The 27828-nt window shown below is 39.1% G+C and overlaps 1 protein-coding gene across 1 annotated transcript in view; it reads right to left on the bottom strand.

The window, feature by feature from the left end:
• Positions 1 to 21534, bottom strand: part of UBE2W (ubiquitin conjugating enzyme E2 W) — a gene marked incomplete at both ends in the record, with an annotated part of 53534 nt that extends 32000 nt beyond the window's left edge. The window contains one exon of the mRNA XM_084230552.1: positions 21433 to 21534. Within this exon, the coding sequence (XP_084086678.1) occupies positions 21433 to 21534 (102 nt within the window). The remainder of the gene's footprint in view (positions 1 to 21432) is intronic.
• Between the last annotated feature and the right edge of the window lie 6294 nt (positions 21535 to 27828).

Genomic DNA, 27828 nt, shown 5'->3' with positions numbered 1-27828 from the left:
CCAGCTGTTTTCCAACAACCACATTTTGGAAAACAATGCTATGGAATTATCTAGATTGTGAGAACTTTACAAAGACAGGAAGGAAAGAAAGAAAAGGAAGAAAAGAAAACAGAACAGAAAAAAAAAAAAAAAAAAAAAAAAAAACAAACCCCGAAGACAAAAAAGACAATCCCTGTTCATGAATCAAGGACATAAAGGAAGATCAATTTGCCTTGCTACCAACTGAAAAAAAGGACATAAAGGCAAGTTTAAAATGTTTCCTCATAAGTGTCCTGAACATAATGGTAAAGAGTACTATGGGAAAAAAAAGTTTTCTAAAAAAAAAAAGAAAAGACGTGATTCTAGATACTACTTATTACATGTCCACAAAGGAAGGAACTCCTGGTAGCTAAACCAAGAGACTCTCCAATTAACTCTGCTTTCTTGTATTTATATCCTTGTATAGTTCCCTCTCACACTGTACCCAAATTAGTTTGTGTGCCCAATAGACTACAGCAGTAATAATGGTATGTCACTTCCAAGACTATGGCTTACATCTTAGTCATTTTCTCTAGAATAACTGCTCCGGAGGAAACTAGTTGTCATATTATGAATAGTTAAATTCAGAGGCCCATGTGGTGAGGTTACTGGTCTCCTTCCAATAACCACTTTATGATGTAGAAGCAGATTCTCCAGTGCCAGCCAAACTTTTACATGACTGCAGCCTAGACCAAAATTTTGCCTGCAGACTAAAGAGAGACTATAAAAGTCAGAAACATCCAGCTAATCCTGATTCCAGACTCTTGGAACCAGTTGGGATTATAAAGGCTTGTGCTTTTAAATTACTAAATTCAGGTTAATCTGTTATATAGCAACAGATAATTAATACAGGACCTCTGCCACAAACCCATCTCCCCCAACTTCTTCATTTCTGCATGACAGATTTGAATCCAAGATATTAACTGCACCATGGGAGATGAATCACGACATTAAAAAGACAATCTTACCCATGCTCTAATGCCTTAGCTAGGAGGCAGTAAACTACCTTGCAAACCCACATTCCCTACAGTAAAGAGACAGACCAGGGTCTAAAGTTTGGGTACACGTAATTACTAAGCCCATTATTAAAAATAATAACTTACCCATGAGTTATTACTAATGAAATTTTTAAAAAGGTACAAAGAGTGGAAGGCCAAACAGTGGCAGATTTCATGAAAAAGGACTTCAACAACTAGGTGTATCCTTCCTGGAACAGTAATTCACTATAAAAGGCAGGACATGATTCAAGCAATCAGGACCTTCAAGGGTCTTCTGACTAAGAAAACTAGTTTTAAAAGCCCTAGATATGGTCACTATCACCTTTCTTCACACTAACCTAGAGAAGGACTCAAAGAGCTTGATGTGAAGGTAATTTGAGAATGTGAAGAACTAGTGTAACTCTTTATGCCCATGTACTATGTAGCATCAATCAACAAAAAGCTATTATGTAAAGAGACATTCACCTCCTAACTTTAAAGACAAAAGTGTTACAAAAGTAAACAAGAAAATCTAGCAGTTTATAAGACAATCATTTCTCAGACAGTGGTGAAAATGGCAACTATAGACTGAGATAACCAAAGTTAATGGGGGAAAAAAAAAAACAATATGAGGTTAACTACTGTAAGTAAAGAAGCAGAAGCACCCAGAAACCTTTGGGAAAGTGTTTGGGGAAGGACCATGTTCCCTGCCCCCACTTACATGCAGCCACCTTGGACTAGCTACTAGGAAGAAAGGTGGAGTTGAGTGGCCAGATGAAGCTATGTACATGGAAAGTAAGTGGACTCAAGAAAAGAGGCTCTTCCCTTTCCAGCTCTGACATGCACCCAGAGACTTGCAGAGACATGGAAGAGACACATGAGAAGGCTGACAAAGGCATTATCTTAATGTGGTATATCCTTTTGTCTCAGTCCTTTGGGGTCTGCTTCAGAATCCCTTCCTGCTGTTCTCCTCCAGAAGGTGACTTAGATTTGTGGCACGCTTTAGGGCCTCAGAGGCACCACTTCTGTCTGACCTTGTTTGGCCGGGCATTTGCACAAGGGGACAGGTAATGTTGGAAGTGGTACTGGGAAACTATTATTAGGAATATTCTCTTTTCTCACTCCTCTATATACACAGTGACTCTAATAAAAATCTTTCAGACTCAGAGTCTGCTTCCTTGTTTTTACAGAGCAGGTGGGTGGACCCTGTTTTAGAGCATGTACCCCTTGGGTCTGGGGTCCCTGGGTTAGGTTACCCTTCAGTAGATGTTGAAAAAGGGAGGGAGAGGAGAAATTAGTTGCAATGGTTCATAACCAAGTATTACCCTTGTCTGTCCCTAAATTGGTGAGATATCGGAAAACTATATATTACAATGAATGTTCCACGGCTTTCTGAATCTAAGAAACAACATCAATCATAGAGATACACCATTATTTTGTTACATATCTTTCCAAGAAAGAAAAATTCTGGCCAATTAAACAATGATACATCATCAGTAAGACATACCCTGATTTCAGAGATGTTAATATGTGGAAAAAAATGTGCATTTAAGCATTCATGAAATACGGTCTTAGTAAGTTTACTTTTCCTAACTCTTAAGTATTAGAACTACTTGAAAAATGAGCAAATTTTAAATATTAAAATAATTATTATCTCAATGACTGGCCTATCCCAAGATACATGATCTCAATCTTCAAATATGCAATTTATTCCTTTAATTTGCAAAGCAGCATATATAGACATCTGACCTCCAAGGCAAAGAGCCTGAGGTTGCGAGCAACACCACATCCATCAGAAATAGACTGGCCCAGAACCTAAATGTTTCAAAGCATCTCACATCTAGAGTAAACCTAAAAATTCTATCTAGGTGTCATCTTTTGTTGGCTCAAGTCTGAAAAGTTCATAGCAATTTGAGCTCTTTCAAGAGATGAGTTTATATGCCTGGTAAAAAAAGATCCTGATACCTTAAATATCATGAAAGATACATGATTAAATGCTTTCAGAACTGGCTTGGCTTTTCAGGGCCTTTATAGTCAACCAGCACTTCCCTTTTTTTTTTTTTTCATGACTATAAGTGAATCAGTGATAGGAATCAAATCTAATTTATTTCCCCTTTTTTGAACTAAGAAAATCACTGGTAAATTTTGCAATTAACTATTACCAACAACAAGGTACTGGGACATACCACAAAACTGAGTGACACTACAATGAGTCATAATACAAGAATGGTTTTGCTCCTAAAAACTTTTTCCACCTCAGTGTACATTAGGAATAATTCTTGAGATCGGCTCTTCCCTATGACTGGAGTTTACTACAGCGTGGGAGAATTTATGTAATATGAAAAAATTATTTAAGAGGTTGTTATTTAATATATCCTTTATCTAGTATTACCTCTCTGAGAATCATTGTATTAGCTGCTTGATACCAATGTAGGAACACAAAAAGACTAACACAATAAAAAGACATCTATTTTACTCTTAGTCTTGTTCTGAAACTCAAAGCCTTTAGATGGCTCAAGTCATAATGAATATACAAGAGTAAAAGCAATTTAAAACATAACCCCATTAGAAGCTGTAATCACTATATTTGAATCAGTTTTGTACCACTTTCCCCAATTCAAAATATTGATGCCTGTCCAAACATGTACTAATATTATTAACTCAAGTTTGAATATGACATATGTCTCTCTGGCATGATCAGAAAATGAGATATAATGGAGATAAATATAAAAGATTTTTAAATAAATAACTTATGGGCCTCCCTGGCTGCGCGAGGGATTAAGTCTCAGCCCTATGAAGCTATCAGCAGCCAGTGCAGCACAAGTTCGATCCCCAAATAGGAGATGACCCTCCTGTCTTGCCCACCACTCTCCTCAATGTGTATTTCAGTCCATCTGCCTGTTCTGCCTCTCCCTCTGTCTCTGGTGAATCTGCTCACCCTCCCTATACCTCTGGCCTACACCCTAACTCTTATATGCATAAATAAATAAATCTTTTTTTAAAAAAGGGATGCCATGTTTACTGAACATTATTTAATCTATTAATGATTATTCAATTTTAACAGCCTCAGATAACAGTGAGGTCTATAAATCATTTGACCATTCAGTTGAACAGTTCTGATAATTTGATAGTTTTTCAGTTTTTAAAACTGTCACCTGCATTTCTATTATTATTACTAGTAATAATTATTTTTTAAAGATTTTATTTTTATTTTTGCATAGACGAACTGGGGTGTAGGCCAGAGATGCAGGGGGGTGAGATGATTCATCAGAAAAAGAGTAGGGAGCAGAACAGGTGGATTTCCTGAAACGCAATGCTAAGAGGAGCAGTAGGCAAGATAGGAGAGGTCTTTTGCTCCATATAAGTGGGTTAGTTCCCTGGCTGGGGATCAAACTTAAGGTTAAAGTCTCAGTGCTATCAAGCTATCGCCAGCCACTGTAGCAAGAGTTCTGATCCTCCACCAGGGAACTACCTACATAGAGGACCAGACCCCTTCTGTCTCACCTGCTGCTCCCCTCAGCAGTGTATTTCAGTAGATCTGCCTGTTGTGCTCCCCACTCTGTCTCTGGTGAATCCCCTCACCCCCTCCACCTCCAACCTACACCCCAGTTCTGTATGCATAAATAGAGTTTTATTTAAAAAAAAAAGCATAAAAACATGCTATGTAGAAAACGTAGATGATAGCTAGAGTTTGGCACACATCAAGTTTTGAAAAAAATGACCAATACTTTCCTCAAAGAGTAGAAATTTTGACCTACACATCTAAACGGAGATCTATGACAACAGAGTAGTAGGATTTAGGATAAAAGGATTTGTCACTTGCTTGTTCAAAGTGTAAGCAAAAGGCAAAACCTTAAGCGTAAAGATTAAGTGCTATCAGGGATGTATTAGAAAACACAGTATCTACTTTCAGCAGTATATAATATATGCCACTTTGAATAAACAATAATCTGTATCTTAATCTTCTTAGAATTAAGAATCTACATTAGATTGCTATTAATAGGATAGGATGAGGTGGGCCGGCAGATAAAACAGCATTTTGAAAAGTGTAAAGTTCCAATTTATCACATTAAGGAAGTAGTAAAATTCATAAATGACAATCAAGAAAAAAAATAAGATAGGAAATAAAGATAAGTATCCTAAAACCATGAATTTACCCTAACCACTTTATTAGAACGCAAATGAAAATATTTACCAGCTTCAGTTGCTTTTGGGAAATATTTTTTTAAAATAACAAACCAGCATTACAAAATTTGATCCAAAGGTTCTCCAAAATTTATTCATGAAAAGCCTCTTTCTAAGCAAAAATGCTAAATATGGAAAGAATGTAAACTGCCAACATGCTTTTTTTGTAGCCAATAACTAAAAGAAAAATAGAAGTCACACCTCCCTATATCAATCTGTGGTCCTTCAGTTAAATCCCAAAGAAAGAAGATTCTCCTGGCATCTTCCTCTGGACTCTCATGAGTCTTATCAACTCATCCAAGATCTTGTTTTCATAATTACCAATTTGGTTTCTAATAACTTCACTCTTCCCCATTCCCCTTAGTCAACTAGGTTTCTCCCAGTTTAAAAACAATCATTTATTTATAATCTCCATCCATTCTTTTCTTTCCTTTCACTATACAACTCTGTTTCAGTCAACATCCACTGCTACTACTTACTCTAATAAATTCACTTAAACTTTAATCCATGCAAACTTAAGGGTTCAGTGCCACTTGCTTATCAAATCTACTGGGGGCATGCAGCAGTGACATACCACTTATAATCCTTCATGCAAAGAGCTTTCCCTTTTTAATTATGTTACACCATACTTGGTTCTCTTCCTATTTCTGTTACAGTTCTTAGGATTTGCTTGCTGGTCCCTCTTCTTTGTAGATATTCCCAAAGCAATGTTGATTTCCAAGGTTGAGAGTTTAGGAATGCTCAAAAATTTTTCCATATAAATTAATGATAATAGCATTCCTAGTCCCAAAAAATAACCTAGGAAATCATCTCAAATAGGAATGATCCACACTGAGATAACAGGGGAAACTTACATTCCTATGCATTTCCAAGCATTATTTACAAAAAGATTACCATCAGCCATCAGCGAGAATGAAACCCTTAGATTCCAAATCACTTTGACAAGCCCAAATACCTATTTAATGTAAACATAGTTTGGGCCACTTTATGTATAAATTTCTGGAAATACAAGGTCATTAAAAATAACAACCACGTTTTTTTTTTTTAGAGTAACACAAAACTCAGTCTACTTAAAATATAAACTTAAACATAAAATATATTTATATATTTTGTTTCATTCTAACAAGTAGGAAATATGTGAAGTGTAAACAAATGACCTATAAAATCAATTTGCTATCCCATATTCCCAGTTTAAGAAATGAGCATTTTACCTTTCAATTTTTTTTCCAGTTACAAAAATCTGAGCTGCTGAATTTTAAAAAATCTAGTAACTTAATTTTTGCCAGTTTATGAAGATCGAAAATAAGACAAAAAAATTAAGTGTATTTTAAGTAGAAATAGTTACTTTCAGTCAGAAGCCAATTTTAGAAAAGTTGCTTTAAAAAAGCTGGAGAAGTAGTACCTAATTAACAGTATTTTTGCTATTGAGGATCATGAGTAATCCTTTCAACGATCAGTAATTGTCTCTGTTGTTTTCTGGTATTTTATCACTGCCATCACAAACTTCTGAAAATTAAAGGTTTCAAAGACTGTGCCAGATTTCTTTATCCTGTAGGAAGTTTTTGGTGGGTTGTGGGGGGTTTTTGTTTTTGTTTTGGTAGTATTATTCTAAACAGACCCATATACTTAAAGATAAAATAATCAAAAGTGAAGCTCTGTAATATGTTTAAGATTAAAAAGGCTTTACCATGGGGCCTCCCTGGTGGTGCAGGGGTTAAAGTCTCAGAACTATCAAGCTGTCACCAGCCACATAGGCAAGAGTTCACAGCATGGTTCGATCCCCAGCAGGGGAGCTAACCTACAAGGCATAGCAGACCTCTCCTGTCTTGCCTGGTGCTCCCCTGAGCAGTGTATCTCAGTATATCTGCCTGTTTTGCTCCCCCTCTGACTTTGGCGAACCCTCTCACCCACCCCCACATCTCTGGCCTTTTATACATAAATGAATACAATAAATCTTTAAAAAAAAAAAAAAACTTACCAGAAGCCCAATTTACATTTTGCAAACAGCAAGAGATATTCTGCCCTCTCCATAACCATCTCATATCTGCTTCTCTTACAAGCACACAGATGGACCTACACGCAAATCACACCCAGACACACCCTAAGAACAAAACATTTGGCACAGGAATACAATTTCAGGAATGAGAACTATTGTGGGTCATAATACATTTGGGCTTAGGGAAAAAGTTATCACATAATCTTAGTATCAAAGCAAGAACTAAGGTTTATTTGCTGTCAAGGAAAGAATTAAGGACTGAAAGCTTAAGAAAAAAATCCACCATCAGAAAAACAACTTTCATTGACGCATAATCACCAAAGTTACAGAATTACCAAGCAAATATCTATTGGTTTAATTAAATAAAACATATGCTGATTTAAAAATACTACAACTTTCCCCTATTCAAATTCCTCAGTTTCTTTGGGCCAGGCCAAAAGTTGAACTAATAGATTAGCACCAAAGAAATCAGAGATTGGGCAAGAAAGCAATGCTTTCAAATCATTTCTGACAATTTTGAAAAAGCCATTTACAGGAGTCTTTGTTCTATATTCATTCAGAAAACATTTGAGGTTTTACCACAGTAGCACACTGCCCTCAGTGCGTTAAAAAAATCCAATAAAGACAAAGAATCTTTATAATACACCATAAGGCGGAAGTTGAAAAACCTATGAAAAGAGGTAAAATATTCTGAGGGAACAGAAAATAACAAAAAGTGGCGCAGCAGACCTCTCCTGTCTCGCCCGCTGCTCCCCTCAGCAGTGTATTTCGTCAGTCTGCCTGTTCTGTTCCCAGCTGTCTCCCGTGAATCATCTTACCCCCTGCACCTGTCCCCCAATTCTTGTATAAATAAATAAATCTTTAAAAAAAAAAAGTGTGTAGCTATGAGGACTGAAGCTAAGTTTAGTGGATTCAGGATATCAGGTACAGTGTTGTAAAAAATTAAAAGAGGATTTTGAGTAAAATCTGAAGTCAGAATGACAGTACAAAGAGTGGAAGGGCTAACTAACCTAAATAACCTTTTTTTAAAAAATTATTCCTAGGAAAAGACAAGATGAAGGAGCAGTCTAAACTTGTTAGAAACCAAAATGTTCAACAGAAAAATGACTGAAAAGAGTTGCCTAGGTATTCCTAGTAAGTAAAGGATAGTGACACAATCTATACATCCACAGCAATGTTTAATGTCTACTTTAACTTAAGGTCAGAGGAGATAGACAGGAGATCCAGAATAAACAAGCTGATTGTCAGGAATTTTAATGGACTAATAACAAAGTTCAGCATAGGCCCTAGAATGGGAGGTGCAAGAGCTAGCAACAATAATGGTCCCAACAAAGGACTAAAACTCTGAAAAACAAGATTACCATTCCCAGGGCTATAAATATTTCAGCACAGGGTCCCTAAGTTGTTAACCTTCCCCCCAAAAAGCTTAGGTTGTAATTATTCATACTCTCCTTCAAAGATACAAAATTTGGAAGACTGTCTAGATACACTATTGGCATAAATGAAAATGAATCTAGAGGAGCATCCAGTAGTCACATCTTGAGTACTGTGTTTACTAATCCTCCTCCACAAAGAACTCTCATGGCAGATACTTTGTTTCTTTGTATAAAAATAGTCTCCACCTCTCCAACATGAGGTTTCCAAAAATGGAAAGACAGTAAACACACCATTCTCTTATGCACAGGAAATGGATATTCTTTGATAGAACTATAATTAAGTAATAGTCAGGAGCCACAATAAACATTTCCTAGTCTCAATTTGATTCTTACAGTTTTCTCCACAGGTATCAACTCTGAAATGTCTAGTCTCCTAACTGGATTCAAGGAGATATATTACAGTTTAAAAAAAAAAAAAATTTACAGAATTTGCACACCTAAATTCCATTGTAGTGAAGATGACCTCTCAATTTAGGCTGCACATTAGACTTACGGAGGATCTGAGAAAATTTCCTATACCCAGGATGCATACCAATTAAATCAATCTCTGGGATAGTTAGTTGCTTTTTTTTTTAAGCTTCCCATATGGTTTAAATATACCACCAAGTTGAAATCCACTAACTTAAGTTGTGTTGGCAACACAAAAAAAATATCTGGGGAAAGGTAATGATCTACATTGGAAAATGGAAGGCAAACAAGGTAACTGAAATCAGCAACATTATATTTTGCCAGGTTTAACTCTGCTTCAATTACATTTCAAAGGTGTATTGAAATTTAAATAAAACATAATTCTTGGGATTCACAGTAGTTATTTTCTATTGTCACAGCAAATGCTGAATCAACAAATACTGAAATACTGTTCCAGAAGAAATACAAAGTTAGGTTCTTGCAATGCTTTAACAGATCAACAATACCCTTGGGTTTTTGTGTTTCTATTGAAAGACTCCTTAATAAATGTATTTTTAAAGATTTATTTATTTATGCATACAAGAGTTGGGATGTAAGAGGTGTATGTGAAGGGGGGGTATGTGACAGGATTTACCAGAGTGGGGAGCAGAACAGGCAGATTAAAATACACTGCTGAGGGGAACAGTGGGGGAGACAGGAGAGATCTGCTGCACCATGTGGGTTAGCTTCCTGGCAGGGTATGGAACTCATGCTTCAGTGGCTGTGACAGCTTCATAGTGCTGAGACTTAACCCCTTGTGCCACTGGGAGGCCCCTCCTTAATAAATATTGCCAATTTATTAACACTGAAACCAAGGCCAACAGAAATACCTAAAAGGAAGGTCTGACACATTTTCTAAAAAAGCACTTAGTCTTCTTAAGAATTAAGAACACTAGACTGCATAACAGTATTACACTTGGAGGCCATTTCAAACAGCAAAATCACCAAAAGCACAGAAATGCAAAAAAAAAAAAAAAAAAAAAAGTGGTACTAAATAACTAGGAAAAGTACACTTGTTTTCATCTGAAACAAGACAGAGCAACACCTTATTTGACCTCAGTTGGGAATATATACATCCAATGATTTGACTCAAATTTTTCCTGGACATTTATATATAATTCACCATAAAAGCACCATGAATGTTGATTTAAGAGTTACAAATAAATTTCACTAAGAAGCTTCCCAAATAAAGAATCCACAAATAATGAGGGCAGACTATAGAAATAGCAGAGCAAGGTAATTATAATAAAAAGATAAATTCTGTATTTCCAAAAGCAACATCGCGAGCAAAGATGGCACAAATATGCAAAATTTCCTAAGAATGTAACAATTTTCTCATATCAAATCTATATACAGAAAAAAAATCTATGTATTCTATTTGCTCAATATTCAAAAATTAACTTTCGGGGCCTCCCTGGTGGCACAGGGGTTAAAGACAATGCTATCAAGCTACTGCCAGCCACTGCAGCACCAGTTTAATCCCCAGCCAGCCAGAGAGCAGGGGTTAAAGTCTCAGAACCCACATGGCTCACAGATCTCACCTGACTAGCCTGCTGTTCCCCTCAGTAGTGTATTTCAGTAGTTCTCCCTGTTCTGCTCCCCACTATCTCTGGTGAAGCGTCTCACCCCTGTAGCCTCTGGCTTACACCCCAGTTCTTGTATGCATAAATAATAAAAATGTTTTAAAAATTAATTTTCATGCACCACAAAATTAAAACTATATCTATCACCTAATGACAACATGTAGCAATGATTTTAAGGTAAATGGTTGAATCAGATAATCTCTAAAATGTTCTATGGCTCAGAGTTTTTGTAATCCCCAAAATTAAAGAGATGCCTAGTTTAATTCTAATAACAGTTGATACATTACTACAAAATATTCTCAGAAATAATTTATTAGGATTCCAATCTAATTTTTTAGTAGTAGGGCTGCAATATAAATTATCATTTGAAAAACAGTTAACAGTTTAGGGAACTGAATTTAGCAGAATACTATCAAACCGAACAGTATGGACCTATAGAACTTCAAGAGAAAACAGGTATAATCAAGTGTGAATTCAAAACTATGGATATGGTAATAACTTCTTAGATATAACACCAAAATTACAAATGACAAAATTAAAAATTGAAAGGGCTTCAAAGGAATCCATCAAGGATGCACAAACATAGGTAAGAGAATAGGAGAAAATATTTACCAATCACTTATCTGGTAAGAGGGGCTTGTATTCAGAATAAAAACTCTTGGTTTCTCCTTCAGTCTAGAAGTAAATTGTTAAAAGTAACTACTACAGATTCCAGTGCTTTGACAAACCTCAGATGTGTGACCTTCTGGTCAAGCAGCTCTGATTTCATATTGTTGGAATATTTGTTATAACTCTAAGGATTGCAGCTTTAAGCTTGCTCTAGAGCAAAACCAAAAAAAAAAAAAAAGAAAAAGGCGGCATATATAGATTTCTACAGAAATTCAGATTCCAGGGGAGATTCTGAAGAGATGAGGAAGGCCAGTAACTTTCAGAGTGCAAAGTGAACTTTCTGGAATGTAAAGAATTTCTTTGGGTTGACGTCCATGAAAGCATGTCATTGACTTGAGCTTCTGAACTAGCAAACATTAAATATTAGGGCTAAGATATAGTTTCTCTTGATAACAACTAACAAGTCAAAAAAAGAGAACTCTCACAACAATGGTAAAAAGACACATTAAGTTTTTATGTGAACAAAATATTGAATAGCTATTTCTCTAAGAAATATACCAATAAACACAAGAAAAAATGTTCAGCATTATTAACCATAAGGGAGATGCAAATCAAAACCATAATGAGATAGCACTCACCCTCTAGGATTGCTATATTTTTTTTTTTAGAAAGGACAGTAACAATTATTGACCAGAATGTGTAGAAACTGGAACTTAGGCTTTCCTGGTGGCACAAGGGTTTAAGCACTGTGAAGTTATCTGCAGCTTCAGGAGCAAGAATTCGATCCCCCTACTGGTCAGGGAGCTACCCACATGGCGCAGCAGACATCTGTCTTGCCCACTATTCCCCTCAGCAGTGTATTTCAAAGTTTGACATTTCCTTAGAAAGTTAAACAACTGACCAAATGATCCAGCAATTCAGCTCTTAGGTAAAACTTAAAACAAGTTCACACAAAATCATGTCACAAATGTTGACAGAATTATTCTAAAAAATGCAAACAATTGCCAATTAACTGATGAATGAAAACTGGAAATGATCCAAATATCTATCAATTGATGAATGAATAATATGGCATAATCCTCTCAAAATATATATGGTATAATGAAAAGATGGACTATTAGCCATAAAAAGGAAAGAAGTACTGATATAAGCTACAACATGGATGAAACCTCAAAAATACTGTATTATGTAAGTCAGTCACAAGAGGTTCTGTATTATATGATTTCACTTACATGAAGTGCCTAAAATAGACAAATCCACAGATATAGAAAACAGATTACTGACTTCCAATGCTGAGAGAAGAGGGATTTGGGGGTTAGCTGCTAATGGATAAGGCTTTTATTTTTGTGGTGATGGAAATGTTCTGGAATTAGAGGTAAAGGATGTGAATTCAATAAAAATCACCAAATGGTACAAATTTTAACGAAAGGATAAATTTTATGGTATGCAAAGTATACTTCAATTTAAGATAGAAGAATGTGCCATCACAAACTGATGCAGAAGGTTCAAATTTTGGTTCTCAATTTTGGAAGAGGAGTGGCAAATACATGCTAATTAGGAATCATATTTCCTCCCGCCTTCCTGTGGTCTAGAAACACAAACAGTGATCTCCTGTGACACATAATCATAAAGGAAATCTAAAAAAGAAAAAAAATAAGACAGGAAACTTGCTTTTTTCCATTGATAGCTCACAAAGAAACAGACGTCAGATTCTTTTTAAAAAGCTGAGTATCTGTGGGCCTCTTGGTAGCCTAGCGGTTAAGTCTCAGAGCTACCACCTCAATAGCCCTACCTGGGCAAAGTGGCCTGAGCTCAATACAGGCCAGGGAGCTAATCCACATGATGCAGCAGGCCTCTCCTGTTTCACCAGCTGCTCCCCTCAGCAGTGTATTTCAGTGGATCTGCCTGTTCTGCTCCCCACTCTGTCTATGGTGAATCCTCTAAACTACCCCCTTCCTGCCCCGGCATCTCTGGTCTACATTCCAGTTCTTGTATGCAAAAATAAATAAAATAAAAATCTTACAATAAAGGAAAAAAACAAAAGGTGAGTACCTAATAGGGGTAGTATAAGAGACCTATAACAGGGCCTCCCCGGTGGCGCAGCGGTTGAGCGCTGGGTTGTGAACCTGCCCGCGGCTTCTGCGGCACCAGTTCGATCCCCGGCTGCTCCCCGGCCACCAGAGGAGGGTCCCACATGGCGCGCAGACCTCTCCTGCCGCCCGCTGCTCCCCTCAGCAGTGTACTTCGGTCCTTCTGCCTGTTCTGCTCCCCGCTCTGGCTCTGGTGAATTCTCTCCCCCTCCCGCACTTCTGACTGTACCCAGTGCATGTATAAACAAAACAAACAAAGAAACAAACAAACAAATAAATAAAACATGCCTCTATTAAAAAAAAAAAAGAGACCTATAACAAATTAATATATAACTCACAATCAACTCCAGAGATCTATTACATGAAGAAATTTGTAATTTTTTTATTATCCTTATTTTATATTAGAAAAACAGGATATATTGTTATTAAGTGGAAAAGTTAAAATTAAAACTAGGTTTATCTGAATCCAAAGTTTGTGCTCATTCATTCCTTCAAAATTTACTGAGTCAAACAAACAAAAATTTACTGAGGATCTACTACATACCAGGCACTAGATTATTCCCAGGGAAATAATTAATAATGACATCAGGGCTCTGAAGAATTTAGTAGGTATGGGTAATTAAAGTGTCATGGGTGGAGAAATACTTGATATTGTGTGGTCAAGAAAGGCTTCTCTGAGAAAGTATTTTGAAACAAAAACCAGAGAGGAAAAAAAAGAAAGTGAGCCATCCAGATATGTGCAGAAGGGCAATCTAAGCAGAGGAAACAAGGGCAAAGGCCCTGAAGACTCTTTGGAATATTTTCTAAGACAAAGAAGTCACAGTAAGGATTTGAATGAAATGTAAAGTGACACTTGACTTTTGTTTTTTCAAAGAACTTAAATAATAGGTTGAGAAAAGACAAGAAAGAGAATAGGGCAGAACTAAGGAAACCAGTAATGAAGCTGTTAATATAATCCAAGATAATGATTTATATCAAAGAACAATTCAGAAGAAAAAAATAAACAACAGAATTCTGAATACATTTTGGGTAGAGCTAACTGAATTTGCTGATTTATGGATTGACTATGGGGTGGGATGAGAAAAAGGTTTCTTTCTAGTTGAACAAATGTAAGAGTGAAGTTGCCATACACCAACAAGGGTAATAGGACACAAAGAAAAGATATGGGGCTATTTTTTACATGCTTAACTCTGTTAATCTCTTAACACTGAACTACATATTGATTTTTGTGCAACATAGTTATATGTAGTGAAACAGAACCTGAATCCAAGTCTTCTAATTCCAGATCCTGTGCTTTTTTTCTACGGAAGTTTTACAAAAGCAAATGAATATTGGGGCCTCCATGGTGGTGCAGGGGTTAAAGACAGGGCTAATAAGCTACCAGGGGCCAGGGAGGTCACCCACATGGTGCAGGCAACCTTTCCTGTCTCATTCGCTGCTCCCCTCAGCAGTGTATTTCAGTAGATCTGCCTGTTCTGTTCCTCCCTTTTTCTACGGTGAATCCTCTCACGCCCCACGCCCCCCACCCCAACCTCTGGGCCTATACTCCAGCTCTTGCATAAATAAATCTTTACCAAAAAAAAAAAAAAAAAAAAAAGGCAAATGAATAAAGTAACTCAAACCAAAAACTGAATTCAGAAATAAAGGCTATTAAGTGAGGAAATTTTTAAAACACCTGACAAGCATGAAGAGGTATTTTGAAGACAATATTAATAATGAAGTTAGACAGCAATGACAGAAAGGTGTACTGACAAACACTAAATTACTGAGTGCGCCAATATATGCATAAAGAACTTTTCAAAATTTGATTCATAAAATTTAAGAAAACTTTTAAAAAAAGATAACTTGATACATTACATGAAGTAACTTTACAGTTTAAAGTATCAGAACTACTTTCCTCTTGTTTTCTTAGGTAGGAGTTACAAAATAATACTTAAGTGATTAACTCGAGTGAGAAGCTAAATAATTATCCCAATGGTTTCTACACAATGCCAAACTTGTTAATACATAGATAATGTTCATTATCTACAACTTCACGGCATCAGTAGACTGAAGAGCTTGGTTTCTAATTGCAACTTCGCTATTCAGTTGCTATATAATTTATGGTAAGTTACTTTCCAAACAAGTGATTACTTACCAAAAGTCTGTCTCTATTAGAATGAAACAGGATGATTCGACTTTCCATTTTACAGGGTTGGAATAAGAATTGAGAGTGAAAATACTGTGAAAAACATTAAAGTATGGCATATATATATATATATATCAAGAAAATAAGTTAACTTTCCTTTGAATATATACATATGATCTTTAAATTATTCCTTTACAGGTAATCAACCTCCCTATTAAAGAATAACTTAGTAGAGTTCTCTAAAATATAATTAAACTAATGCAGAATTTGCAATTTGGGAATGCTTTTTGAAATGTCAAAGGGTAGAAATTTACTGCAGTACCTATGTGCACAATTAAAGGGCAGAGAGGAATAATTTTTCCTATCCTTATGCAAATATATGGCCTAGAGGAGTGAAAGACACCTGAAAAGTTAAAGAAACATTCAAATTCTCTAGGTCAAAAATACAAAGGAGCTCATAAAATAGTAATTAACAGCAAAAAGTACCACAATGACCACTTTGAGAATTAAGCTATGATTACCTTATCAAAAAAAAAAAAGAGAGAGAGAGGCATACAGCAGGGGAGGGGTAGGAAGATGGGTCAAAATAGGGCAGGGAAGAGTGACAGTTCACAGGTGATGAAGTGATGGGAGATTTATGGGGAATATACATGAGCAATCAAATATTATACAAAAATAAACAACAATGTAAGAAAATTAAAAACATTTAATAAAAAGAGATGATTACCCTAGCTTTACACTTTTGTTGACATTTAGTAAACTTCTACTTACATCTACCATTCACACGGAATACCTTCAATTCTATTCTAAACTGTTAACTCTTTCCTCTTGGCACTTGCTTCCACAGCTTTGACAACTCTATTCCTAGTGAGAATTCAGGCAACCTTCTCAAATACTGTAATTCCAGTTATACTCCCCCAAGTTCCCATTGCTCAGCAAGACTCAGGATCTAAGATGAGAAATAATTTTCTAACTTTTGATTATGCTGTAATACTTCATAATGACATCGAGAGAGCCGCACAGTATCCAGTTGTCAAGGCAACCTGACTACAATAATAGTATTGGTAGAGTCATATTCCACCTCAATCACTACAATGAATTACTTGAGTAAAAAACAATGCAAAGCTATGAAGGATTTATTTCTAAATTATCTGAAAATAAGCACACACCTATAATTGGCCTCCTGTTAGTAAATCTCAATCTCCTTCCATCTAATGAACTCAAATCTAAGAGCATTAGACAAAGAGAGGAAAACGCAGAAAATCTACTAAAGTAATTCAATTGACCATATCTCTCAAAATCACTGTTTTTAGAGTTGACAAATATCATTGACTTTTACACACTAACATTCTTAAGACAATGTAAGGGGAATTTACATCTACCATTAATAAATTTAGATGGTCTAATTAGAAAATTATAACAGGAATACTTAAAAACTTTCAACATAAGAGGAGTCTGAATGAAACAATTTTGAAAATCAGAAAATATATCCAGGAGATTAAACTTGCTAAATAACATGAATGAGTCAACAGGGTAAGAAAAAAAATTACAAAGTGGAAAAAAAAAATACAATCTTAGGGTGTAAATGAAAAAACATACCCCGATATTATTAAACTTTTAAGAAATATTTCAAATCGCATAAAAATTCACCAAATAATGTTTCTGCAGTTTGAAAACAGAAAGTTTGTACCAAATAATCAAGTCCTGGAGCCTCCCTGGTGGTACAAGGGGTTAAGACGCAGCACTATGAAGCTATTTAGTTCTTTCCCGGCCAGGGAGGAGTCCCACATGGCGCAGCAGACCTCTCTTGTCTCGCCCCTGCTCCCCTCAGCAGTGTATTTCAGTCAATCTGCCTGTCCTGCTCCCTACTGTCACTGGTGAATCCTCTTATCCCCCACGCCTCTGCCTTGTACCCCCGTTCTTGTATGCATAAATAAATCTTAAAAAAAAAAAAATCAAGTCCCTAAAAGGTGAAATCTAAAAGCTTGTACAAACCACCTTCTATTTAATAATTATGATTTCTAGAATTATTAAAATGAAATGTAGATCTATTTCTTTACTCTTGCCAAGTTTATTTTTTTTAAGGATTTATTTATTTATGCATACAAGAGCCGGGGTACAGGCCAGAGGTGTGGGGGGGGTGGGCGATGAGAGGATTCACCAGAGACAGAGTGGGCAACAGAACAGGCAGACTGACTGAAACACACCACTGAGGGGAGCAGCAGGCAAGACAGGAGAGGTCTGCTGCACCATGTGGGTTGCTCCCTGGCGGAGCCTGGAATTGAACTCGCCATGTGGGTTGCTCCCTGGCAGGCCTGGGATTGAACTCATGCTGCAGAGGCTGCGAATTGTTTCATAGTGCAGTGCTTAATCCCTTGCTCCATCAGGGAGGCCCTACTCTTGCCAAGTTTAAGTACTGCTCAGAGCCCACCACTCTCTAAGAAAGCATTCTTAAAAAGACATAGGAAAGAAGGGCTCACATAAGTTAGTTTTTTTTAATATATTCATTTCTTGGTAGGTTGTTATAGATTTGTCTTATTTTTTAAAAAGATTTATTTATGTATATAAGAGCTGGGGTACAGGCCAGAGGTGTGGGAGGGGGGAGGGAAGAGGATTCACCAGAGACAGAGTGGGGAACAGAGCAGGCAGACTGACCAAAGTACACTGCTGAGGGAGCAGCGGGCAAGTCAGGAGAGGTCTGCTGCGCCACGTGGGTTGCTCCCTGGCAGGCCAGGGATCGAACTCGTGCTGCAGTGGTTGCGGATAACTTCATAGGTTGCATCTTAACCCCTTGTGCCACTGGGGAGGCACTCACATAAGTTTTAAAGCTACAATCCTAAGTGTATGTTGAACAACTCTAGCAATATTACAAAGCAGAACTTCCCCACCATTTCAGGTGTGCCAGAATACTGATTCCCATTCCAAATGTTTTACTGGGAGCTAGCTGCATAAGGCTTCCATTTTCCAACAATCTTACCCACCTACTATGCAATTCAAAAATTATTTTCTATGTAAGCCATGACTGAAAAAAAGGTTGGAAGACGCTTACCATGTAAACTATAAACTAGTTAGAACCCCAACTTAAAATATACACTCTATCCAATAAGAAATTCAAAGTCTGGCCTCCCTGCTGGCCGAGGGGTTAAGTCTCAGCACTATAATGGCTACAGCCTGAGTCAGATCCCCTGGGCAGTCCTCTCTAGTCTCCCCTGCTGCTCCAGCTCCCTTCACAAGGTATTGTATTTAGGTAGATCCACCTGTTCTGCTCCCCACTCTGTCACTGGTGATTCCTCTCACCCCTCCCCACCTTACACACCTCTGGCCTACACCCCAGTTCTTCTAAGCAAAAAAAAAAAAAAAATCAAAGTCTACCCTTATCTAATGTTATTAAACTCATTCTAAAAGACAAATTTCTTTCTTATCAATTCAAGTAACCAAGTTCTATGATTGCATAATATGCATGTTTTTAAAAATACAGGTCTTCATACAGCTTAAGCAACCTCTTCAGTAGCAGTAATATCCTGGTATGGGCAAGATGAATGTACTAAAAGCTTCTGAAGTACATACATGGTCAAAGCATCATTCTTGTTTAAGCAAAATATCCATTTCCTAATCTCCTTCCAAGCTTTTTCTTTATAGCACTATCACCTTTTAATATGAAAATAAACTTAAAAATATTTTTTCTTTCCCCAAATAAATTGTTATATCCACAAAGAAACATGGTCTGCTTTTGTTCACAGTTGTATCCCCAGTATCTAGATGAGTGCCTGACACAAAGTGAAGTTTCAAACTGATGAATGAACAAATTTCATAAATTGGTTGTAGTTTTATTTTAAACTAGTGGTTTTGAAAAGTATGATGGCTAGGAAAGAACTCTGCTCACCAAAGACATGGAATAACCACACATGTAGTGTTGTGTTTTTCATGTAACCTGACTTATCAATATTAAAATATTTTTCAAGAGGGCACCAAAAAATCTGCATCCGATTTTAAAAACAAAAATAAAAGACTTAATTTTATTTTAGTTAAAATGGAGAACACATCCATTTTCCATTTCTTTAATCAGAAGACACAAAAGAATTTAAGGTGATAAGTTAGAAGTACTTGGGACACAAAAACAGTACTGCACTGGCAAGTATTTTTTCCCATTGCTTAAGCTGCCATGTAAAAGTCAAGACTACCAAACACTAAGTTCTGGACCAACTCAGTTTCTTCTCTTAAAAATTGAAATCTACCTTTTCCAGACACTTGAAGTCTACAGCTAACGATCTAATTGGTTATGCCTAAATGTCTCTTTTCAAATATAATTACAAGTGTTTTGGAATTTAATCTTAATTTTTAGTATTAAGTACTTCTAACCTTAGTACAAATTACTTAAATCTGTTGTACTGTCCATCTACTGTTCAACTAGTGTGCCATACTTCCTTTTTTGGCCTCAAAGGAGGAAACTTCTCTAATGTCTCTGGGGAGTCTAGTGTAAAATATATTTCCTGAAATTGTTGTTTTTTTCCTGCACCATTTCACGACACTATAACTAGCAATGGTATATGTGTGGGGGTTTTCTTTTTCTATACTGCAAGAAAGTCCAGAGAAGCAACGGTCAAGAAAATATTGTATGGAAAAACAGATTCAAAGAGGAAAACTAACACAGAAGTGTGAAGCAAATAAATGTGTAAAAGAGGATGGACGCAAAAAAAAGATGAAAAACACAGTTCTTGCTTAGAGGGAACAAAACAAGGGAGGTTGGTGGGTGGGAGATTAGTTTATTTTCCTAGAAACAAAAGCACAAAATCCTACGAACAACGTGGTCTCTTTATTAAGGAGATGTTGACACTCTAAATAGGGCTCGGTTGACTAAAAAACTAAAGTTCTACCTTCTCTTCCTATTTTTCTGTGGTATTAGTCTTCATCTGTAAAGTAAATGCAGGCTACAGATAATGCAGAGTCTCTACAAAACTGCAACTGTGGTTGCCATCTTTGCCTGGAAAAAAATCAAACTCACCGGGTTTGGAGAAAAAAAAAGTATATTAAGTTGAAAAAACAGAAAACTACGCATTGCCAAGTCAGGTAGATGCGACAGGGTTAACAAATGCCTCCTACCAAAGTGAGCTTTCACTCCGTCTCTGGACAAGGGCAAACGGCAGCAGGAGCCTTTCGGCGACCGCAAGGGTGGGGCACAGGAGGAAAAAAAAAATTTGCGAACGAGCTATCCCGGGAGGTATAAGGGGGCCGGTGACCCCGCTCTCGCGGACACTGCAGATCTGATGGAAAATGCTCTGGATGGACTAAGGGCAGCTTGGAGGAGAGTGAGAAACTGGAGCTGCTGAACGAACGTTCGTGCAGAGCGCGGAGGCTGACAGAGGCAAGCACCCACGGGGCAGAGGATTCAGAGCCGAGAGAAGGAGAGCCGAGGGGCCAAGCAGCCAGGGACCAGACGCGGGAGGCCTGAGCAGAGACCGCGAAGCGTCTTTGCAGCTCCCTGCCTTCTCCCGGGGCGCCTCTCCAGTCCCCCCACGCTCAGCCCCTCTCAGCGCCGCCCTCGCCCGGGCGACAACGGCGAGCAGCTGTTTCCGCCCGGCCCGGGACCCGGAGGAAAAGGCATCCCTGGGGCGGGAGGGCAGGCCGGCGGCGGCCGTCTGCGAGCGGAAGGTGTTTCCCAACCACTGCCGCGGAGCCACCTCCAAAACTTCGCCCTCTCCTCTCCTGCCTCCAGCCCTCTTTATCCGCCAACTTCCCCGCCGCCCGGTGTCCGCTTCGACCGACCAAGGACCACCCCCACCCCCCCGCGCCCTTCTCGCCGCCTCTCACCCCTCCCGAAGCCCCTGAAGCTGGGGCAGGACCGGCCGCCAGGGCCTCTCCGGAGCCGCACGAGCGCCCCAGAGTCCCGGTCGCCTCCCCCGACTGTACACTCGCATCCTCTCCGCGGCTCCCTCACCCGCCCAGATGCTGCAAACTCCTCTCACCTGCATTGACGCCATGATGGAACCATCCCCCCAAGGCCGGCGAGGCCAGAGACGCAGGGGGCGGAGCTGCCGTGCTCGCGTCACGCCGCGGGGCCCTCGCATCCCGGGATCGGGGGCGGGGCCTCCGATGGGAAGGGGATGGCGCAAGGGGATTGGCCGGCGCCCGCGGCGGGTGGGGGCGCTCAGGGCGGGCTGGTGCGTGGTTAATGGCGCTGTCCGAACCCTCTTTCGCCGATTGCTTGGGCGACGCCGCTGGGGTTCTGACCGGCCGCCGTTTCTCTCTGTGGACGCCCGGGAGGATGATGTCCCGACCCGTGCGGTTTTTTTCAGTTTTGTTTTGTTTTGTTTTTTTTCCCAACCACAAATTTGGGGTCTGTAGGTTTTTTCCACAGTAACGTGCCCACTTTCACACCCTTGGGGCCAGAAGGAACTTGCCGCGGGGCTCCTTTCTGTTTGTGCGGACCTGGAAGGATTCTCATTCCTAATTTGGAGAAAAGAGACACGGATCTCCTTGTACAAGAGGAAGAGAGTTGAGAGAACACTTTCATGTTTTAAAGGCAAGGATAGTTTGTGGAGCTGAAACTTGCCTGCGAAGGGAGAGGAAATTTTGAAGTTTTTCTTTTGTTTCTTTTACGATTTCCGCCCTCTTATCGCTCCCCTGTTTTAAACTTAAGACGTAACAGCAATTATCATGACATTGACATTTGATTAAAGATTTGATTCTAGACATGGTTTTGGGGTTTTGGTTTGTTTGTTTTAATGTACCAGTGTCATAATATACACACATACCTTCCACTTCTAGGCTTTTCTAACGCCTATTTCGTGACGGTTTTTGTGTGTGTGTGTGTGTGTGTGTGTGGTCATTCGACCTAGGGATGTGTTTGAGTAGGGAATGCACCAGTTCTGCCAGCATTTATCAGAAGCCACGTTTTAAAGTGCTATTCCAGAACTGAAGATGTCATTGGCTTGTAAAAGGGAAGGAAGTCTAAAGCTGGCGCCTTGTGTTCTATCTTTAAAAATTAAGATGACCGATACATTAAGTAGAAAGCCTTTTATTTTGCCAGAATGAAAGTTTAAAATTTCTCATTAACTTGTTCTTAAAAAATAATTTTAATTAAGTTTTAAATATATCAGCAACATAGGATATCATCCTTCCCACTCTTTTTTTTTTTTTTTAATATAGAGGCATGTTTTATTTATTTATTTATTTATTTTTTTATACATGCACTGGGTACAGTCAGAAGCGCGGGAGGGTGAGAGAATTCACCAGAGCCAGAGCGGGGAGCAGAGCAGGCAGAAGGACCGAAGTACACTGCTGAGGGGAGCAGCGGGCGGCAGGAGAGGTCTGCGCGCCATTTGGGACCCTCCTCTGGTGGCCGGGGAGCAGCCGGGGATCGAACCAGCGCCGCAGAGGCCACGGGCGGCTTCGCAACCCAGCGCTCAACCGCTGCGCCACCCGGGAGGCCCTCATCCTTCCCACCCTTAAGATTGTGTTCTCTGGGAACTTTCCTAATGAATAATGTGTTCAAGACGGTAAAAGATCTTTAAAATATACCAATTATTCTATAGTGTAATATTAAACACAGTTGTCATTAGAGGGGAAGTAATATGGTGTGTCTTTCCTCTCAGATTTCTTCTTTTGCCAGAAATGGGCTGTTTTTCCCTTTGTTGTGCAAAAGGACTGTGTCCTTGAGGAATATTTGGAAACTCTTGGCAACCAGGAATCATAAAGAAGGGTATCAGGTGCCTCCCTGGTGGCTCAGGGGTTAAAGTCTCAGAGCTACCAAGCTATCACCAGCCACTGACTCATGAGTTTGATCCCCAGCCAGGGAGAAGTCCAGACTCTAGTTCTTGTATGCAAAATAAATAAAATAAATCTTGTTTGTTTTTTTTTTTTAAAAAGCATATCAGACATCAGCTCAGATGTGTTGTCAACATTTCAACAGTAAGTAAAACCCATACATCCCAATGAAGGACAAAAGCTTTTCCTGATATATTTTCTTCTGGAGATTTTATCCCTGTGATCACAGAATATTGCTCCAGAAGATCAGGTTTTACCTAAAGTTCACTTTGTTTAAAAGGTGATTCTGGGGCCTCCTTGGTGGCGCAGGGGTTAAAGATAGCACTATCAAGCTATTGCCAGCCACTGCAGCACTGATTTCCCAGCCACCCAGGGAGGTGACCCACATGGAGCAGTAGACGTCTCCTATCTTGCCCACTGCTCCCCTCAGCAGTGTATTTCAGTCAGTCGGCCTGTTCTGCTCCCCACTCTGTCTCTGGTGAATCCTCTCACTGACCTCCCCCCCAACATTGCCAGCCTACACCACAGCTCTTGTATAAGTAAATAAATAAATCTTCAAAAAAAAAAAAAAAAAAAAGAAAGGTGATTCTTTCCAAGTCATCAGAATATCAGAATATCAGATAACCTCACAAAGCATTATGACATCATCAGAACTGACAACATGCCATGACAACTACTTATAAGAAAGATAAAGGGTTACAGTATGCCTGATATTTGTCACCATAAAACCCACATCTGCTTCACTGGATTTCAAATGTGTTAAAAAGGCTCTTTATAGGAGGGAAAAGCCAGAACCAGTCATATAATCCTAAAAAATATTAAATATCACATAATTACTTCACTGTCTTCTTCACTCTTTCATTAATATGTAATAGAAAGATATTGATGTACTCTGAAACTAAAACAGTGACTTTCAGATGGGTTGAGGGTATATGTTGAAATTTTTTTTTTTTAATAGAGGCATGTTTTTTTTTATTTATTTTATTTATTTGTTTGTTTGTTTGTTTATACATGCACTGGGTACAGTCAGAAGCGTGGGAGGGTGAGAGAATTCACCAGAGCCAGAGCGGGGAGCAGAGCAGGCAGAAGGACCAAAGTACACTGCTGAGGGCTGCAGCGGGCGGCAGGAGAGGTCTGCACACCATGTGGGACCCTCCTCTGGTGGCCGGGGAGCAGCCGGGGATCGAACCGGCGCCGCAGAGGCTGCGGGCAGCCTTGCAACCCAGCGCTCAACCGCTGCGCCACCGGGGAGGCCCTATGTTGAAATTTTTTTATCTGGAATACTTGATTATACAGTTTGAAGGTTAGGCTCACATCTCATTCCTTTACAGAGTGGGTTTTAGTATCAGATTGGCAAAAGGTAAAAATGTCTGAAACAATACCAAACATGGGAGAAGTGAACTCTCATAAACTGTAAAGAAGTGAAATTGAGGGCCTCCCCGGTGGCGCAGCGGTTGAGCGCTGGGTTGCGAAGCTGCCCGCGGCCTCTGCGGCGCTGGTTCGATCCCCGGCTGCTCCTCAGCCACCAGAGGAGGGTCCCACATGGCGCGCAGACCTCTCCTGCCGCCCGCTGCTCCCCTCAGCAGTGTACTTCGGTCCTTCTGCCTGCTCTGCTCCCCGCTCTGGCTCTGGTGAATTCTCTCACCCTCCCGCGCTTCTGACTGTACCCAGTGCGTGTATAAACACAAACAAACAAACAAATAAATAAAAACATGCCTCTATAAAAAAATTCTTTTAAAAAAAAAAAAGAAGTGAAATTGATACAACTTGGAAAACAGGTCAGCAATAACAGAGTTTCCCATATTTTCAAAGGATTTTTTAATAGCATCATTTGTAGTGAAAGATATTTAAGAAGCATCAAGTATAGGCAGTATGTCAACCTAATTTGGATCCTGATTCAAGTTAAAAAACTATAAAAAATGATTTTGAGAAAATTGGTAAAATTTAAACGAAATAGATATTAGATGACATTAAAGGATTATTTGTGTTACATTAAATAATGTTTTTTGTTTAATTCTCACAGAAATTAAAACCAACATCAGGTTCAAGGAGGTGATTCTTATCTCACAAACCACTTCCCTCCACGCCCCTGGGAGACAAAAACAAAACAGAACAGGATATGCACAAGCTATGTATGTGGCTGAAGTCTCCCCTTCCAAGGAAAAGGCAGAGCCTGTGACACAGAGTACAAAGGGCAGCTGGACTTTCTGACAGAAAAGGAAGGAATTAATGGGAAACTGAGGAGTAATTTGAAAGGCCCACAAAGGGTTCACTGGCAAATGCTGCAGTATTGATATAGAACATGATTTATGAATTCTTGAGTTCTTCTAGACTAGAGGGTCAGGAGCAATCCTTCAAGAATATGCTTTTGGAGCAAGAAGAGGCAGAGTAGGAGAGTACTTGCTTAAGCATGTCTCCCTGGAATACTTTGTTCTTAGTATCCGCTGCTCTTGAAACTGAGTATTTATAGGCTAGCATATGACCAGATTCCATCTGTCCTACCCTAGATAGCGTCCGCTGAGCAGAGATCAAGGTCCAAACCAAAGCTACAAGCCAAATCAAATTTCATGGTTTCTCCACAGACACCCCTCACCACCAATGGTTTAACTGCCAAAGCACTAACATTTTAATTGCCAAAAGCCCCAGCTCTGCCCCTTTCCCTTACCTGCCCTGCTCAGGGGGTGGAGTCTAGAAAGCTCCACTTTCTACCATTAAGTTAACTGTGAGTCCCATCCACGGGCTCAGAGGTTGCTTTTCACTGTTCTTACAATTTTCCCACTTTCAATTTTTCACTTACAATTTTCACCTTCAATTTCTATGGTGATAAAAACTGGATAGTGAGGTGCAGTCTGAGAAGGCAGTTATAACTGATGTTGCAGTATATTCAAAGGAAATAGCAATCAGTCATACTCCATGCATAATCTGTATAACGAAGTCCTCCATTTCTAGAAAATAGTCAGTCAGGGGCTTCCCTGGTAGTGCAAGGGGTTAAGTCTCAGCACTATGAAATTATCCATAGCCACTGCAGCACAAGTTCCATCCCTGGCCAGGTAGCTAACCCACATGGCGCAGCAGACCTCTCCTGTCTTACCCACTGCTCCCCTCAGCAGTGTATTTCAGTAAATCTGCCTGTTCTGCTGGTGAATCCTGTTGCCCTGTCTCTGGTGAATCTTCTTGCTACCCCCCCCATGCCTCTGGCCTGTACCCCAGCTCTTGTATGCATAAATAAATAAAAATCTTTAAGAAAGAAAAAGAAAATAATTAATCCAAGCAAAAAAGACAAAAAAAAAATCTCAAAAATGGTTGAAAGGCAATTAACATAATTTTTTCTCCTCCCTCATCCCAGTTCTATCAAATAGTATTGAAAAATGCATCTGTAAACTAAATCTAACTCCAATCTATTTGATATATTCTTGCATAAACTCATAGGACAGAATAACCAGTAGAATTTCTGTTGGCCTTATTGGAACTTTCCACAAGGAATCTTAGATTGACACCCTATGCAGGATTTCATTCCATGGGATTGTCTCACCAGAGTCCACTTTCTCCACTTTCTCCATTTGTATCTTCAGGTGACTTTCCTTTCTAGAGGTTCCCAAGGTTTTTCTCTCTGGTATTTCCAGTTCTGCCACGGGAGATAAGCTTCCCTACTCTCTTGGGAGGTTTCTGGAACCCTACAGGCAAGGTGGCAGGCTCTTCTCTGCTCAGTGACAGCCTCCAGATGGTCTCAACTGTAACATTACAATTAAATCTTAGATAATGTAATCATCTTTACAATTCTCATTTTAAAGAGAAGCCAATGAAGTTCTTTATTGGAATTATATAAAGATAGACACATTCCCACTGGTAATAAGAATACTTATTTACAGGGGTCATCCTGGTGGTGCAAGGGGTTAAGCTATGAAGCTATCCGCAGCCTCTGCAGCACAAGTTCAATCCCTGGTCTGGCCAGGGGGCTACCCACATAGTGCAGCAGACATCTCTTGACTCGCCTGCTGCTCCCCTCAGCAGTGTATTTCGGTCAGTCCGCCTGTTCTGTTCCCCACTCTGACTCTGGCAAATTCTTTCACTCCCTGCACCTCTGTCCTGTACCCCAGTTCTTGAATGCATAAATAAATCCTTTTTATTTTTATTTTTTGAAAGGGTATTTATTTATTTTTAAAGATTTATTTATTTATTTATTTATTTATTTATTTATACAAGCACTGGGTACAGTCAGAAGCGCGGGAGGGTGAGAGGATTCACCAGAGCCAGAGCGGGGAGCAGAGCAGGCAGACTGACGAAATACACTGCTGAAGGAAGCAGCGGGTGGCAGGAGAGGTCTGCCCGCCATGTGGGATCCTCCCTAGCGGCCGGGGATGGAGCAGGCGCAATAAATTTTTTTTACAAAAAGTTTTCCTTGAATTCGAACCAAAAAACTAGAAACATTTCAAGCAAAAAAATGTGTTAATTTCCTTCAGACATATCTATTAATAGAAAACTATCTTGAGTTCTGCCAATTAGCACGTGCCTTAAAATATTACTGAAGTTTTTCTCCTATTAATTTCTCCTGAAACAATTTCTGCAAACGTTAAATAACTGAAATAACTAAAGTT

Source organism: Talpa europaea, assembly GCF_964194135.1.
Source record: "Talpa europaea genome assembly, chromosome: 3".
In the NCBI taxonomy this organism is placed as follows: Eukaryota; Metazoa; Chordata; class Mammalia; order Eulipotyphla; family Talpidae; genus Talpa; species Talpa europaea.
The sequence above is the reverse complement of the archived record's forward strand: the minus strand, read 5'-3'. Positions and strand labels throughout refer to the sequence as shown.